The sequence below is a fragment of the Zalophus californianus genome, chromosome 7 (assembly GCF_009762305.2).
Source record: "Zalophus californianus isolate mZalCal1 chromosome 7, mZalCal1.pri.v2, whole genome shotgun sequence".
In the NCBI taxonomy this organism is placed as follows: Eukaryota; Metazoa; Chordata; class Mammalia; order Carnivora; family Otariidae; genus Zalophus; species Zalophus californianus.
The window spans coordinates 112,478,926-112,492,499 of record NC_045601.1 but is presented as its reverse complement, the minus strand read 5'-3'; the positions used below and the strand labels follow the sequence as shown (position 1 = coordinate 112,492,499).

The 13,574-nt window shown below is 48.9% G+C and overlaps 1 protein-coding gene across 6 annotated transcripts in view; it reads right to left on the bottom strand.

Moving 5' to 3' along the window:
• The window catches only part of BTBD9 (BTB domain containing 9), a 437,181-nt gene that overhangs the window by 10,427 nt on the left and 413,180 nt on the right, over positions 1-13,574 (bottom strand). For all 6 annotated transcript variants that reach the window (XM_027601879.2, XM_035728511.1, XM_027601880.2 and 3 more), the window contains one exon: positions 6,379-6,457. In XM_027601879.2, coding sequence (XP_027457680.1) covers positions 6,379-6,457 — 79 coding nt within the window. The remainder of the gene's footprint in view (positions 1-6,378; positions 6,458-13,574) is intronic.

Below are 13,574 nucleotides of genomic sequence, written 5' to 3'. Positions count from 1 at the left end.
TTGATGTTCTATGAATATAATACTACTATATGTATGTATTCTTCTGTGTCTGGCTTCTTTCCTTCGACATGCTGTGATACTCATCCCATGGATCACAGCCTGACGATGCGTGGCTTATCCATCGTCCCTGCATGGACGATTGGGAGGCGTCCCGCTTGGGTCTGTGATGAACAGTGCTGCTGGGAGCATCTTCATTCTTGCATCTGGAACGTGTGTAAGAGCTTCTTTAGAGAATAGACACAGGGATGAGATGCTTAGTCTTAGGGTAGGCGTGCATATGTTCAGCTTCAGATGTTACCAAACTCTTCTCTTCAGGGACCACCTCAGTTTATACTCCCGTGGTGCTGGACGCAAACTGCCCACTGTTCCTCATCCTTGCCAACACCTGGTACTGAGCTTCCTCATTTTTAAAAAATGGGTGAGAGTAGAATCTACTTCACATATGCCAATCAGATAGTGTCATTAGCCTCAAGGGCGTGCAGTAGGGCCTGGCACCTAAAAAGTGCTCGGTAAATATGAGCTGCTATTATAATCTACAATAGGAATAATTGTTATTGTGAGGGGCTTCAACTAGGACATGTGGAGGTATGTGGCATATTTACCTTTCCACTTACAAAAGTGTCTGGTTTCAGAAACTCTTCAGTGTGGCTACACAAAGTCTACCTCTAGAGTGCCACGGGCTCTTGATGGTGAGAAGCTGTGGTACTAAATCCTTGCCTTTGGTGGCTGAGGATGCATGAGGGAGAGATGGACGGACAGACCAAACGGTTCATTTGCTCCCTCTGCCGACAGGTACTCTATCCGTAAGTGCACCGGGCCCATGCGAGGTGCCGGGACACACAGGTAAATATGACACAGCCTCTCTCCTCAGCTACATACATGCACAGGGTGAAAAGGAACCCTGAGAGCAGCCGACAGCTTGGCAAGGCCCTCTGCAGCTTTGGTTACTGACTCGGCAAAGGCTCTCGTGTGGGTTCTTGCGAGTGGGACCCCAGTCTTTCTACTTTGCAGACAGTTTGTTTTTCCCACCGACCTTTTGTTCCCCCGGGTCTAGCTGTGTCCCTGAGCTCCATGCCTCCTGAAAAATCACTCCAGAACTTGCTCTCAAACCCAGGCTTTCATAAAAGCCATAAATCCCCCCTCCCCCCAAAACCAGGTCTAATTTGTTTCCTTTAGTCCACGGACTGCTTTTCAGAGGTTCCCCAGACGGATCCCGTCTGGACCCTGTCTGATCTCCGGGGACGGGAGGTGTGTGCCTCCGCGGCTCTGCTACGATCATTACTGAAATGGGAAGGAAGGGGTCCGTGCGGGGCGCCGCATCCCAGCCGGCACTGCTCGGCCACAGTCACCAACGCTGTAGCTTCGGGTCTGCCAGGATGCAGGTGGTGCCGTCCCCAGGGCCCCGGTTCTACCCCTTTTTCAGACAAGAGAGGCTTGGAGAGGGGAGCAATGTCTGCCTCCTGGGCACTCGGAGCTGATCAGTGGTTGAGGCAGATGGGCCACCGCACTGGAATGAGCATGCCATCGCCAGCCTGGCACCGAGACCAGCAAAACGTGCCCGAGGAAGCAGCTGAGGAGGACCTTTCTGGCTGCCGGCCCTGGGGAGACTCAGACAAATGGAAGCAACTGAAGGAAAGCAGGACGAGAGGGCGGCTGTGCTGAAAGACACGTGTCTGCCATCTAGTGCTAGGCGTGACAGGAAGACAAAGGAGACCCTGCGAGCACGCAGAAGACGTGCAGGAAAGGCGTCCAAGGGTAAAGGAGAGGGGCCCGAGCCATGTGAGAAGTACGCCAGGTGCAGGGGAGATTACGGAGCAGAGGATGACAAAGCACACCCTGGGGGGGCCTGAAAGGAGAATGTTCTCGGGAGCTAAGATAAATGGCAAGGATGATGCCAAGTACACGAGGGGCAGGAGGTCACTGACGGAAGGGGAGGGGTCTGTAAGGTAAGCAGTAGGGAAATTGATTGACAGGGGTCATAAAGGTAGCTAAAAAATTAAATGAATTCCTTGCTGCGGCACTCACAAAGGAGATGAGAGGCAGATGCCAGCAGCAGACAGACACCCCCCAGAGGACAGGGATGAAATGCTGCAGGAAATCAGAAGTGTGCCGAAACAGGTGATCAAGAAATGTGAACGTCTGCCATGGCTGGGGCTGCTGTCACCTGAGAGCCTGGTGGCCGGGAAGCGGGGAAATTAGCACATGGCTGACGCACGTGGGCCTCACACGCAGGACAGCCTGGCCTTGGGGGCAGGACACACGTCTACACTGCACAAGGGATCCTGGGCTGGTTTAGCTCCAGGGGGGGTGGTGCTCTGCTATTCCAGCAGCAGGCGGGATGTGGGGGTCGGGGTGGTTTTTAGGCTCACAGCCGCACGGCTGCTGGTAGCTCCCCCGCCCCAGGACACACTGTGCGGGCTGCTTCCCACCTTCTGTCCAAACAGCCCAAACCCCTGCCCCCCGACCATGCTCCTCAAGTCATAGGCGCCTCTGAGCGACGCTCCCCCCTGCCATCCCCTGCCTGACCTCCTCTCCGGATGGGGCAGCACCTGCAGAAAACGGTCTTCCATGGGGGATGGGGCAAAGTGACTCACCCACATTTCTCTTTCCATTACCCACATGTGCTAAAAACCAATTCCATCTACACTTCTTGAAATTACCAAAAGCCCTTGGTAACAGTATCTAAAGGTCCCAGCTCTGACTAAACGAAGGCCCCTGACGTCACTTGGCAAACAAGCAGTGACGGGCTGAGGAAACCCTGCTTCTCCCTCTACGACCCTCACCCGTGAGAAAGAAGCACCCTGACCCCAATATTCTCATTGATGGTGGGGTTCTGGCTTCCATGGGACTAGGGATGGGGCTTGTCCTGGACCCCGCAGCCGTTTTCATTTCCTGACTGTGCCCCCAGCCTCCTTTCCCTGGCTGTCTGGGCCATCTGAGCTCTCCTCCGGGGCTGCTTCCCCCCCAGGACTCCTGCTCGAGCAACCTTAGTCACCCCTCTTCCCCTAGTGCAACCTTGTCTCTCACACCTCTGAACATCACCACACAGATGTATACACATTCCCACTGTTCCCTAAGATAGGTGATACTTTGTCCGAAATGATGCCCCAGAAACTAACATGCTGCAGAAAAGAATGCTCTGAGAGTTTGCTATATTCTGGATTCCCAGGAGACTCAGCACTTCTGGGTCTTCTCATGTGCTGAGAAAGGCAGTTTGTGGGTCTTGCCTTATGATCCCGTCCATTATTTACTTTATGCTTTAGGACGTTCCCCAGTTGGCAACACCACATTGAGGATTTCTTCCCTGAACAGTAAGTGACTCAGTAAGGGCAGCTGAGCAAGTTGCTCATCAGCCAAATGCAACAGATCACCAATTAATTAGCGGCCTACTAGTCAACCCGTTCAAACGGGCTGGTCAATGGGGTTAGAGCTCCCTGCCCAGACAGTTCAGGAAACTCATCCAGGAAGAGACAATCTTGCACTCCAACTTCAGGGTTCTGTAATGGGAAACTGTTCTTCATGTGGTCACTGAGGTGATAGGATTGGGGCTAAACTCTGGGAGATCCTCATCAGACTCACCCCAGTGCTCCTTGGCCTTCTCTGACCTAGAATTTCTTCTGCTGATATACCTAACTGTAGAATCCCATGGAGGAATTAAAGGTAAATACTAAATCAAGGTAAAATTGAATATTTTTCATTTTCAGTCACTTATTTCTTATGTAGTACATCCAAAAAAACCTAGGGTTTTTTTTTATGTAAAGATAAATTGTTTTCCAATTTGGTACAAAATAAACACATAAAAATCGGGATTTATTGGCAAAATTTTAAAAATATGCTGAGTAATGTATGAAATCGTTGAATCACTACATTGTACCCCTAAAACTAATATAACACTTTATGTTAACTATACTGGAATTAAAATTTTTAAAAAAGAAAAAAATGTTTAAAAATATGATGGTATTTGGTTTGGGGTTCAAATATACATTAAAATACAGATTCAAATTTACTTTTGTTACCTCATCAAAAAAAAAAATGCTTTTTATGACCTGATATTTCGAGTTCTTTAATTTTGTGCCTTAAAAAAAAAAATCTCAATTTGTTTACTTTTATAATTTTCAGGTTTGTGAAATGAAGAGGTAAGAGAAAGTTTCCGGCTTCTGTTTATCAGCTCTTTGCAAGAAACACATTGTAGGCATGTATCATTTTTGTTCTAAATGAATAAAAACGCAAAATGAATATAAATTATCACAATATTTTCCACTTTTTTAAAAATGCGTTTGAAGTACCAGAAGCACCTTGACGTGTTCTGGAGAATTCTGATTTGACAAACACAACGCATGAATCGGGCCAGCTATATAATGTGCAGGGCTCAGCACAAAATGAAAATGTAGAGCCTCTCATTCAAAAAGCAGGAAAAAAGCTTTTTCTTTCCTCCCACAGTTTCTCTCCCGACCTGACACAGGGTTTTCCTTTGTTACTTCTTGTTGTAATCCCTCAGTCAGGGGAACTCCTAAGGCCAGGGCAGACCCTCACAGGCACCCGGGGCTCTATCCTGTGACTCAGGTGAGATTCATACCAGACCCGGACCCTCCCTGCAAACATGCTGGGCCCCCACAGGGAGTGGAGGGTGGCAGTGGTCATGAGGAGGCTAGAAGGGGGAGGCTGGGCAGGTCCAGGCACCAGGGGTAAGGGGGTGGGTGGCTGAGAACCTGTCCTGGGAAGGCCAGAGGGGGCAGAGATGGGCCTGTGTGGGAGCTGAGGCTCCCAGCCCCTAGTGAATGCTCCATTGTCCCATGCCCCTTTAAAACAAATTCATAGGTAAAATTATGAAGAATTCAAGATGGTGCTGGTGAGCATTAAACCCCAAGCAGAGAGCCCCCTTCTGGGTGTGGAGCCCCACGCAACTGCCCTGGTCACATGCCCAGGAAGCCAGTCCCAGACAGATCTGATAAAGAGCAGCTTAAGGTGAAGCTGTAGAGTGGTTACTATTTTGATGCCCTTCATTTCCCTCTTGAGTTTCAGCCTTACTCTTCCTTATGATTCCGGTCTTTAACCAGCAGTCTGTTAGAGGTTCACACTTAACACACACGACTGCATAAAAAGCAAGGGTGTGATAAGCAGATGAAGTCAACAGCGTGGCCGTACGCGAGATACCACTGTCTCGCCATTAGTGCTCACTCAACACCCACTCAAAGAACAGGAAAGGTAAGTAGTTAACTTACAGTTGATCGACACTAGTCGTACCTTAGATGGTGTGCGTGAATGCCCAGGTGCCTCTGTAAGCCCACTGGGAATCCATACTGTGGGGGGGAGGGCAGTCCAGGTATGTCTGGCTCAGTCCTGGTTTACACTTGCTGTCCCGGTATAATTATTAATAGTGCCCTCCTTCCCACTCAGGTGTCCTAGTTTCTCTATTCACCAAGGGCACTGTTTTCTCTTTTCTTTTTTTTTCTTCGTCATTTATTTTTAGTATTTTAAAAAAGATTTTATTTATTTGAAAGAGAGAGAGGGTGCATGAGAGCAAGTAGGGAGAGGGGCAGAAGGAGAGGGAGAGAGAGAATCTTAAGCAGGCTTCATGCCCAGTGTGGAGTCTGACTCGGGGCTCGATCCCATGACCCTAAGACCATGACCTGAGTCAAAATCAAGAATCGATGCTTAACTGACTGAGCCACCCAGACGCCTCCTGTCCTCTGTTTTCTGATCCAGACAAACCCCAGTGCATTTCTCTGGGGCCATTTACATTCCGGAGAAATTAGCATGGCAATGTTCAAGGCTCAGGCCCTCACCTGACTGCTGCCCTGACTGTGGGTGCTCCAAATGGGGCAAAACAACCAGCCTACTCTTCCCTTATGAAATCCCACAGTGAAGGAACAGTACAAACAGCATGGTCCCCTGGAATGATCCAGGCCTGGACGCCAGGGGAGGAACAGGCCCATTCATAAGCATTTCTGTGCAGCCTGGCATAGGATGGGATAGACAGAAAACCAGCAACTGTCTGGGGCCAAGTTTCCTTAAACACCATGTTCAGAGGGCCAAGCGACCTCTGAAATAGCTTTCGTCTGGGAGGGTGGAAGACTCTGAGGACAGGGCATGTGCCCTTTCAAGGTCTCTGTGGTCACCAATTCCATAGGGAGGCTGGTGGGGGGAAGCAAAGCCATAGGAGTTGGCTTTCATTTCCTAGTGAAGAGACATCTAGAAATGATAATGATATCTCTACTGATATCTCTACTGTGCAAGAGCAGGACTTTCTTCTGTACCAAGCTGTCTGAACAACAGGCCATTAGTGGGGAGAACAAACAGTTCCACTTAGCTGGGGATGTAGCATTTACCTGTCCATCATGAAACAGCACGGTGTTGCTCACGAACGGAGACCCTTACCTCATTTGCTGTGTTGTGTGTTCCCACGATTCGGATGAAGGAGGCGGGCTGTCTTTCAAAAGTTACAGACTGCCAGGACCTGTGAGAGGAAGCACAACCATATGCCTGGTTAGACGGTACAGTTAACTGGGCCAACAGTGCAGGCGGAAGGAGCTAGATACTGAGGTTCCTGTCCTCCATCCTCAGGAGGCCTGCGACATAGGATGGATGGGGGAATGGAACGGTGCTCCACCTCATGTGTGTCTGAGGGAGGCGGTCAGTAGCTAGGGTCCCCATTCAGAGCGCTCCTACCTTCTGTGAAGGCAACTGGGATTCTTACAGAGCTCCCCATAAACAGGCACAAAGTACAGTCCAAGTTCACACTGCGACACGAATGTGGCCAAAGAGAAAAGTGATCAAGGTCGGCGGGGGTTCATCCAATACATTTCCTCATCTGTGAGACAGGCCTACCTCAGGGGGCTGTTGGCTGAGTGGGCGCGCGTCTGAGAGGCGTGGGGGAGTTCTAGGAGAAGAGTTTTGAACCAGGGCAGGAATGTGGACTGGGTGGGGCAGGGCAAGGGGAGGGAGAAGTGGGGGTCACCCATTGCCAATGTGAACCCCAGGCTCTTCTGTCTGAACCCTGCCCCAGGCAGGGGATGGCACCTAGGGAAGAAGAGGCGGTTTTTTCACACGCCTCCCCTTTCCTGCTTCCAAATGCATCCCCCCGCCCCCCAGGGCTTATTCTCAGGACCAGCCAGACTGTGGGTGGGCTCAAAAGCCAGCTCATTTAAAGCCCAGCCAAGCAGGCCCTAAACAGCTCCGGAGAGGAGGAGCTCTGCTCTTGGTTTAACACTCACAGCTCATCAGAATGCGCTGGAGGAGAGCACGGCACCCATGACTGTAAACTCCAATAATATTTTCTGTAATAAATGTGAAGAGTTCAAAGTTGTTGCCGTCCCTCCTCCACTCACACAGTGGAAATGCCAACTGCTGGGAAGCTGTTTCCTGTAATTGTCTAATTACCAAGTAATGCTACCAAAGAAAATGTATGTGTTTGTGGTTTGTTTTTTCCCCTTTTAGTTTCAGGTGTTCCAGCTTCTCTCTCACTGTGAGCCTCCCACTGAGATTGATTCACTGCTGCCTGGACACCCAGGCCCCTTAAGGTCATTAAAAAGTCATTACCATCCTGTGTGCAAAGTCTGTGCCTCTGAAAGCAGGTTTCTGGAAATAGCATAAGAAAAATCACTCTCTTTGTAAAAATGCTATCATTCATACATGAAGGTGATGCCATCTGACCATCCCTAGAAGCCTGCACTCTTGGCCCATTTTCTCGGTGGAGGACTGTTTTGCTCCCAGACCCACACAGCTCCCTTGGGGCCTCTGTGGGGTGGGATGCAGCCTGTGGGCTGGGGCAGGCCTACAAGAGGCCCTGTGGGGCTTTCGGCCCTGGGCCTGGGCTCCCACAGGCCTACCCGTCACTTCTGAGCCAAGCTGTGTGGCTGACAGACAGGCGTCCTTCCTCCGGCAGGTCAAGTGAGGGGTCCATGCAGCGTGGGGCAGCCGACGCCCATCCCCTCTCCTAAGGGAAGCTACAGCACACACCAAGGCTGGGCCACCACCTGCGTCTCAGACCAGCCCTCTAGGAAAGGGAGACAGGGCCAGGACAAGTGATAGCAGCCAACGACAACTATCATGTTCAAGTCAGCTTCACAAAAAGGACTGGGGTGCAGAGGGGCTGGGCTGTGGCGGAGGTGAAGATTGTGTTCTTAGATTTCTGGCTGCATGCCTATCCAGAAAATCTTCAAGTGCTTCTGGACGTGGAGGTGAAACTTGGCACTTATAAGCGCATGATTCTCAACAACATGCTCGAGGCTCCGAGGGTGCAGGCGGATCCAAATTATGCCTCCTGAGGTCCAACCCCTGCTCCCCCCACAACACGGTGGGGACCCCCAGGCGGTGAAGGAAGGGAGGGCTGGCCGGAGCGGCCCTGGGCAGAGCCAGGCTCCTGCTGCGGGCTCGGGGCTTGGGCACCTCCGCCCCTTGCCTGTGCCTGGGGAAGCGGGGCTGGCTGGGCAGCAGCCTGAGCAGGGAGGGAGCATTTGTGGAGTAATAAGATCAGAAGACCTCAATTTAATACCAATCCACCATTACACTGCATTAATATCTAATCACATTAGAGTTCATTTTCACTAACACAGCCTGAGAGTTGAAAGATGATTTCATTTTCATCAAAACTGGATACCAACCCTAAAACAAAATATCAGTAGGAAGGGACGTTGGTTAGGATGAGGTAATGGGCATCTCTCTCCCTCCTCAAATATCAGATACCATTTGCCCTCAACTGCTTCCAAACAACTTTAAATGCTGCTCGACGGGGAAATGATAAGGGGGCACCAGAAGTCCACGTCGGGGCCACATACACAATCACTGTGCGACTTGAGGACCTCACGGTGCCAGGGAACTACCACCATCATTCGGTCCCCGAGAGGCTCCACTGCCATTTTTACTGAGCTTTCCTGAGAGCTATATAAAATGTCCCTCCTTGCCAAGTACCCTGGGTCCCTTCCTTAGTAGGCAAGATGCCCAGGAAGATGACGGAGCCGCAGGGGCGCAGCACCCCCCTGGCGCATGGCCAAGACTGGGTGATGGGAGGGAGTGTCTTCACAGGAGCAATGGGTGTGGAGAATATGTGTGGCCTCTGCTTTGAGCACTTGGGACAAAACAGAAAGCCCCACCCTGGACTGAAGTCCCAAGGCTGGCGCCGGAGGCTGGGCTCCCCTCTCCTGAGCTCCAGTCTCCTGTCCAATGCTGGTCACCGAAGAGCATCTCGAGGGAGGTCCCAAGTACAGGAGACTGTAAATACGTATCTACACACAGATGTGTTCAGAGGGACGTATTTATAGGCATGTTTGCCAAAATGTTGATCAAGACTTTAGCTTTGGATGAAAGCATTTCCAGACCCTAGATCTGGAAGATCTCCTAGACTTTTGTACTTTTCTATACTGTCTGAATTTGGTAGGATATTTATGTAAGCATTTTTTTAAAAAAAAGTACCTATCTTGCCTACTGCTCAAGGCTTTAATACAGATCATGAACAAGAGGTGGTTTGGCACATTGGTTGACAACACGGGCTCTGGGTTAGAATCTCCATTTTGCCCTTTTCCCGGCTCTGTGACCTTAGGCAAGCTGCTTAACCTCTCTGGGCTTCAATCTCCTCATCTGTAAAATGAAGATAATAAAAATATCTAACTTTTTGGTGACGATTAGATACATGAACAAATACAAAACATCTAGAACAAAGTGCTAACTGCTAAAGTACTAAAAAAAAAAAATAGATGGTATTGTTATTACTATCACAAGTACCATTCAGCCAAATGAATCCGGATAAGACACACTGCTTCCCGGGCCTCATTTGTGAGGCATGTTTGCTAGTGTATGATTTACTGACTACAGCATGGGTTCCCAGGGGCACCCAAGGCACTACCATCAGCACCCATTTCTTGGAGGCAGACAAGGCAGCTGGGCTTTGGAAGAATTAAGCAAGCCTTTATTCAATATACTCCTGAGCCTGGCACCTGAGTGTTATGGGGCATCCACGTAAGATGTAGTGCTTGCCCTTCTGAGGCTCATAGTCTCTCTCTGGGGAGATCAGCTACCCTCCCATGAACTAAGTAGAGAACAGTGTCAACAGTACCTTGGTCCCAGCTCACAAACTGGTAGTGTTCCAAAGCTTCCCTTATAACTGGTTGTTTGAAGCTTGGAAGCAATTTTTCTGGAGAAAAAAGTTATAAATTTTGATTGGGTTGCCACCCATAAAATTCAATTTAACCCATAATGAGGCTGAAATACTATATATATATGAAGTAAAAAAAAAAGAAAAGAAAAGAAAAGAAAATGACGTTGTTGCCATAGTAGTAATTAAACAAGCCAGGAAAACAAGAGCTTACTTATGAACAGTCTCTCTAAAGCTGCTGCTTGAGGAATGAGGATTAAGTACTGTCATGCACATAAAATCAGGGGCGTGTGGCTGGAATAGGGTAGGTGGTCTGTTAAGGAGTGGAAAAGGTGGGCCAGAGCTGTCCTAACAGCGTCTTCCATTTGCAGACCACCATGGGGCTTACAAAGTGCTTCCCAATCACAATCTATCACGCTGGGTCCCCCCTGTTAGGTAGCTAGGCAGCTCGTTGGAATCCCATTTCTGAGGTGAGACATTGAGGCAGAAAGAGAAGTCACCTGTCCACTTTCCAGCACTGCCCGGTGTCAAGATTTCACGACTGTTGGCACTCTTTCCACCCAAGGGCACAGTGAGGAACTTTCTGATGGAGAGGCTGGGGCACCAACTCCTCCCTGTCGCCTGGGTCCCAGGGTTTTAAAGCCCCTTACTTATATGCTGGCATCATGACGCCAGACGGGAGATCACACACGTGAGCGGATTGCAAGCTGACCCCTGGCACGCACTGGGCCCCTGCAGCCCCAGGTCCCTGTGTGCGAGGGGGTCGAAGGGGTTGTGGGGATTCAATGAGAAAACCGTGCTTGGCATGTGGTAAAAGCGCACGTTGGCTACTGTTCTATCTTTACAGTCACACATACGGAAAAGTGAAGAAGAGAAGAGACTCAGCAGGTGCTCCCTCTTTCCACATGGCGTGGAGAAATGGAAAACATTTCCATTTAGTACAATAAGGTTGTACTAAAAAGCAAATTAGGGGACGACATGTACAATGTGGAGCCACACACAGCCACACACGTTACTCATGAAAACACACATGCTCGCAAAATATTTTTAAATATTCTGGAAGGAGATGTGCTGAATTCATGACAGTGGTTGTCTCTGAGGAGAGGGTGAGGAATGAGTTTGCTGATGGAGAACAAAGGAGGCTTCAACATTAACTGGAATGTTTTATTTCTTCGATTAAAATAAAAAAGACTAAGTGTATGTGAAAAATATTAACTACAGTCAATTCTGGGGATGAGTATGTGAGTGAATGTTGGAATACTTCTTATTCTTTCCTGCATTTTAAACAGTTCTTGAAATAAATTAGAAAAGAGGGAGAAGAAAGACATTAAAACGGTGTATTTATGTGAGAAAGCCCTTGCCAGGGGTGGAATTACCCAAACCGCCAATATGAAACTTCGGGGGCTAGGTGGAGTCAGCCCCTTGATGCGCATGTGGATTTGCCAGGTGGCGCCGCTGGCTCCGGACAAGTGGGTCTTTGTGGGAAGTGAGCAGAGGACGGGGAGCTGCTGGCTGGGGGAGGGGTGTAGCCTCCATCCGGGAGTGCGGGGCTTGTGTGAGTGGCTCTGGTGACAAGGGCCACGAGACAAAGGAAGGCAGCGGGGCTCAGCTGAGATTGGCTTTCCATCCTAAGCCTCGTCCCGCCTCCTCTAGGGAGCCAGTAGATTCGGTACCAATGGTACCTGATCTCTTTGGTTCTGGAAAACTATGTGACCCTGCTACCTACGCTACAGTGTCAGAATTTCTCCAGAGCAGCTCTGGTGAACACTGGGGAGATGGCCAAGGCCAGACTGGCACTTAAACGGGGCAGACCGAACACATGCGGTAATCTTTGCACCCTCCACTAAAAGGGCAGTAAGGAAATCTAATATATGCTTCATACCAAATATTTGTGTTCTAATACACACACACACACACACTCCAAACAGATTCACACCACGAGACCCTAGAAAGGCTCATGTCTTTCAGTCACCAGTCACCTTTGAAGGTGGGGGTGTACAGGGGGCTCAACTATGAGGACTGGCTAAAGGCAGGTGAAAAGAGCAGACAGACCCCCCCCCCCATATCCCCTCTCTTTCTTCCCGAACAGCAGGAATGAGCCCTCTCCCATCTCGGCAAGAGACAGGGATTTCACTCTGGAGTCCCTGAACAGAGAGGGTCTACTCTGGGGGCACCAGGCACAGCAGAGGGTGGGAACCTGCTGGGGCTGAGAGCAAGGAATTACACAGAAGTGACTATCTCAGATGGTGAGACTTTCCATCCCCTACCCTCCCTTGGCTTTCAGACCACTGTGATCCAGGCTTAACCCCCAGGCAGAAGACTGGAGGATCCCTCTTGAAGACTCTGACCAGCCCAAGAGGAAAGACCTAGACATACTGATCCACCTTCTTTCTCTCTGTCCCTCCAGTCTGGTTTCCATAAATATTTATCCAGTGCTTACTATGGAGTGGGCCCTATTTTAGACTCTGCCCTCAAGAAGCTTACATTGTAGTGGGAGAGAGAGAGACAAAAAATATAACATAGGACTAAGTAGAAAAATAGAGCAGTGTAAGTAGATTGAGACAGGCACACTGCTTTCAGATGCCATATTTAAGGAGGTTCTCTATGGTAAGTGACAACTGAGCCAAGACCTACACCAATGGAGGAAATGGCCATGGGGATCTGGAAGAACATTCCAGGAGGAGAAACAGAAGGCAGCTAGTGTGGGGGATCTGAATGAGCAGGCAGAGGTCTCCCAATTAAATGCCCAAATCCCAGTCTGATAACCTTGAAGGAAGTCCACAAACCCACCCTCCTACACAAAGCTTCCAACCAGCTTTCTCAGTGCCTAACGTTTGAAGGTGAATAGCCAGTTGAGGGTCACCAAGGACCCTAACATGAAAAATAGAGACCAAAAGCAACTAGACAAGAAAAATAATTCAGAGGATAGAGTTATAATTCAGTAGACAGAATAAAACCTCAGGAAAAAAAAACTCTTATACTACTGTCAGAAAGATGAAAGAACTATTACACCCTTGAAATAAGAATAAAATGATATGAAAAAGGGATATTCAAGACAAGAATTGCTCTTGTCAATTAAAACTATGAATTGAAATCAATAATTCAACACAACAGAAGCTTAAGTTGAGGAAATTTTGTAGAACATCAAACAAGATGGCAGATAGAAAACAGAAGAAAAAGGGTAAGAAAACGAGAGTACCCAACTAAGGAGTCCACACTATCCAATTAGTAGATGTCCCAGGAAAAAAGAGCAGAGAAGATATGAGCTATAAAACTGTCAAAGTAACAAGACACTTTCTCATATATGAAGGACATAAGTTCCTAAGTTACAGAGGCCACTGAGTGGCCACTATGGTAAATTAGAAAACAAAACATATTATTGAGAAACTTTAGAAGATCTAAATGTTTCAGGATGGGGCAAAAGCAAGTCAACATAAAGGTGAGGGAACCGAAATTGCTTGAGATTTTTCAAGAGTGACACTGG